We start from the raw sequence: 3,845 nt of genomic DNA on the forward strand, positions 1-3,845 counted from the left end.
CTGAGGGGCCGCGCCCCGGCCCCGCGCCGTTACGTAACGCGGCGCACGCGGCGGCCGCGCTCCCACACACCCGCGCCACGTGCGGCGCGCCCCGCGGACAGAGCAGGAGGCGGAGGCGGGGTCGGAGCCGCTTTATTGGAGGAGAACGCGAGCGGGGGGCGGGGCCCGCGCGAGCGGAGGCGCCGCCCCGCCCCTCACGCGGCACCGCACGCGGCCCCCGTGCGCGCGCATGCCCCGCCGCCACGTGCGGGCCCGGCCCCGCCCCAGGGCGTGGTCAGGTGAGGGGCGGGGCCGGGCCGGGCGTGGCCCGCCCCGGGTCATTGAGGCACCGTGTGAGTGGTGAGCTGTGCTGGTTAGTAATTAATGACGGGAGTGTCTTAAGGCGACCAGTAAAGTTAGTTAACATCTCGGTAATCAAAATAGTTTTGCTTTAAATAGCAGTAAATGGGCTGAGAAGGCATCAGGTTTGAAGTGGAGAGGCTGAAGAAGATTCTCAAAGGCACCTTCGGTTGAACTGAGTTTCTTCTTGTAACTCATGGAGCCGCACTCCAGACTACAAAAAGAAGAAAAAGGTTGGATGACGGTCTTCCGCTCCTTACCATAACAATCCTGCATCTTAAGAATTTAAGATAACAGAGATAAATCCCTCTTAAATCCCTTATATCTAAGAATTTGTCCATGTTGATTTTCTTAGTTGTATTTTTCCCTTGTGCTTGCACACCAGGACTTTGTCCCTGATGTCAATGGTTACTGCTGTGTTTGTTACTGTTACAGCACACACTTAAAAACTTTGTCTTCCCTTTAAACACTTGGTAGTTACATGGCTACACAAAGACTGAACCATACGTTCCCTGGCTCTCTATCCTAACCCAAAGTTAGTCTCTCATTTCACCGAGCACCCAAACCTCTACTCAAAGCCTCCCCGGTGTGGCAGTGCACTTGTAACTGCCACAAAAAAGCAGGAAGCCAAGGCAGATGATAACAGTTCTCAGACAAGGACGGTGTGTGCAATCTCATGTTACACTTGCGCAACAGGCAGCTGTAAAAAAAACCCCACGTCTGTTCCTGGTTTCCAAGTCCTTGCTATTTTCACTTTCACCTTTGTCACCCTCACTTGTGGTTGAGATTCCAGTACTGGAGCTCCCACGTTATCACCGTTTGCCACTCACTGCATGCAATTGTTAAATCCATCATTGCTATTTCAAATTTATGTTGGGTATGCTTCCATCCGAGTATCCTGCCTTTGCTTAAACTGTACCAGTCACCAAATTAACACCATCCATTCCAAATCTAAGAGAAATCCCCATTTTGGTCAAACTTACCAATAATGATGATGATGATAATGACAACAACAGCTATCAATATTGCCCACATCTGTGAAAAAAAAAGCCATACAACACTTACTACACACCATGCAAAGGCATCCAGTGCCCCTCAGGGTACAGGAAAACAGCCCCTGCAAGGGCCTTTCAGCACTGTTTGTCAGATCTAACGTGCAAGCAAAGGTTCTTCAGTCAGCAAACTCAATCCACTACTGGCACTCAGAGATGGCAGGCCATGCACGCAGGCAAACAGAGCAATAAGGTTTTCCCCACATAAAGCCCGTCCCAAGTGAATGCACAAGCTGTTCTGTTACTCACCAAAGATGATTCCAACCTTTGGCAACAGCTACAAGTACAGGAGTCTGAGTGAGCTTTATCCACTTTCTAATACTTCCTGCACATTAATTCAAGCTATGCATTTTTAGCCTTTTCTTCTTGTTTCTCAAAGCCTCAGATTACTGACATGCTTCCCCTCTGGCCATTATCAGACAAGATCCTGCATAGGGCAGCATGGCCAATAATGCAGCTTCTTGTTACTTCACCCAGCCACTGTGCCATGCTTTAAAAACTGGATGCTGTGACTTAAATAACATTGCCTAAACTTCTGCCTTTTGAGACACAAACTGTAATAGTGTTACAATAGTGTTAGGATAGTGTGCAAGCACACAATCCAAGGTTACCTTGCAGTTCTTCCACCAGTACTTCCTCTTCAGCTTGGCTGCACTGGTTTCAAATTGGGAAGCCCCCGCTTGCAGGGCATCAGCGCGATCATCCAGCTCTGACAGCTTCTGATCTCGCTCCAATACCTTGTCCACATTCACTCTCATGATGTCAACAACCTACAGCAGTTCAATGCTCAAAGTAAGTGACCACACAGTGGAACATAATCACAGCCAACAGACAGCACCACAAGGTACTCAGTGTTTTCTCAGAAGCAGGAGCTATTGCCTTTTAGTACATGCAGCCATAAGCTTAAAGAAAACTATGGAATCCACCTGTGGCTAGAAGCCCTGAATGAATACTTTAAAAAGTCAGTAGTGCTGGTAGTCCTTCAAACCTGGGAAATAATTCCTGACTTGCTTCAGGAGTTAAGGAATATAAACATGATAGTAAATCATGTCAAGAAATACTTGCCAGCCAGCCTGGCTTTTGGACTCAACAAAAATCACATTTGGTAGTCAGCTGTCATGGCTACTGCTGAGAAAAAAAAAAACACCTTGTTCTTTGTAAAAAACGGTTTTTAATCTTTACTTATGCCAAATCCTTAAGCACTAAGACTGCAGCTAATGCTTAGATACTGGGAACTCCTCTCTGCTTCCTCTTCATATAACAAAGGGAAAACTGCTTTAGCAAAAATATCCTTTCTAATTGCATAGGTTTGCAGCAGGAAGAGGATGACACTACTATCAAACCAGACATTTACCTCATCTACTTGGTGCTGAGTTTGCTGAAGCCGGCGATTGCTGCCAGCAGCCATATTTGAACTTCCAGGGACACTGGCTGACCTGCAGTAAAGAAAAGGCATCATTACACATCTGGCAGTCCTGAAAACGGGGAACTTATACCCTTGTAATAAACACAGGGCAGTTTCTTACTGGAGAAATGGTGTTTTAACAGCTGACAGTGGGTGCAAGTCATGCAGTGTCCCAAATATCTTGTCAACAAATTGCCTGCTGTGCTAAGAGGCAGCAGTGGCTTGCTAACACACACTTGGCAATGAGGCAGGGGACACAGGGCTCAACAATGGTCCATAGAGCTCAAAGAGTGAGATGTTTGGGCTCAGGGGTGCTCTTGCTTTCCTGTGTGAACACAAGTACTAAGTTTCAAGCAACAATAGTTTACAAAACCTTAATAGTTATTCTATGTGATTTTCCAGCGATGCTTCTCTATTCTTTTGAAATGGCTGATATGGAGCAAGAAAAAGCACCAGAAGGAAAAAGTATTTGGAAAAGAATTTACCTTTGGTCTGCTTTGAATTAATAACAGAGGTCTTTTTACCAGCTACAACACTCTGCATCTTTATAATGGATGCAAGAGCTTCTGTACATGCTCCTCATTACCTTTTCACCACCTGGCCAGGTTTTTAATGTGTATCTCTAGAACTAGCTGCACTCAATTTCCTTTTCCATGTTCTTACCTCTTTCACATCGGATGCTTGTTTAGGGCATCCTGCCACTCCGAACAGCCAAGTCTGACTGTTTCCTGTATTTACACATTAGTACATTAGCTTCTAACTTCCATGTAATGAGTACAGGCACAACATAGGAGCCAGGGCATGGCTCAGAGCCGTCCTGTACAGCAACGTATCACTGTTTTGGCGCTGCCGCCACCCTTTGGTGCTGTTTCAGTGCCAGTCCCAGGTGAACAGCCTCGGAAATGACACCGCTTCCTGCGAGGTTCCAAACACAGCAACGCCCCGGTGCCCAGCAGGCGCTGTCCCGGCAGGGCGGGCCCCGCTCTGAGTCGCGCCCGGGGCTGGCGGGACAGCCAGGCCTGCGCGGCCCAGGCCAGCGGCCGGTCCCG

The 3,845-nt window shown here is 47.9% G+C and overlaps 1 protein-coding gene across 2 annotated transcripts; it reads right to left on the minus strand.

Moving 5' to 3' along the window:
* Positions 1-390: 390 nt before the first annotated feature.
* VAMP3 (vesicle associated membrane protein 3) lies at positions 391-3,066 on the minus strand. 2 transcript variants are annotated; one of them, XM_033519207.1, is made up of 6 exons: positions 2,918-3,066; positions 2,746-2,827; positions 2,003-2,161; positions 1,641-1,668; positions 1,323-1,374; positions 391-553 (listed from the first exon to the last, which is right to left on the minus strand). In XM_033519207.1, the coding sequence occupies exons 2-6, from the start codon at positions 2,797-2,799 to the stop codon at positions 415-417; spliced, it is 432 nt and encodes a 143-aa protein (XP_033375098.1). In that variant the 5' UTR covers positions 2,800-2,827; positions 2,918-3,066; the 3' UTR covers positions 391-414. The 2 variants fall into 2 exon arrangements, with proteins under 2 accessions (XP_033375098.1, XP_018864272.1); XM_019008727.2 differs by lacking the exon at positions 1,641-1,668 and having other exon boundaries at positions 2,918-3,050.
* Between the last annotated feature and the right edge of the window lie 779 nt (positions 3,067-3,845).

Source organism: Parus major, chromosome 21 (genome assembly GCF_001522545.3).
Source record: "Parus major isolate Abel chromosome 21, Parus_major1.1, whole genome shotgun sequence".
Classification (NCBI taxonomy): Eukaryota; Metazoa; Chordata; class Aves; order Passeriformes; family Paridae; genus Parus; species Parus major.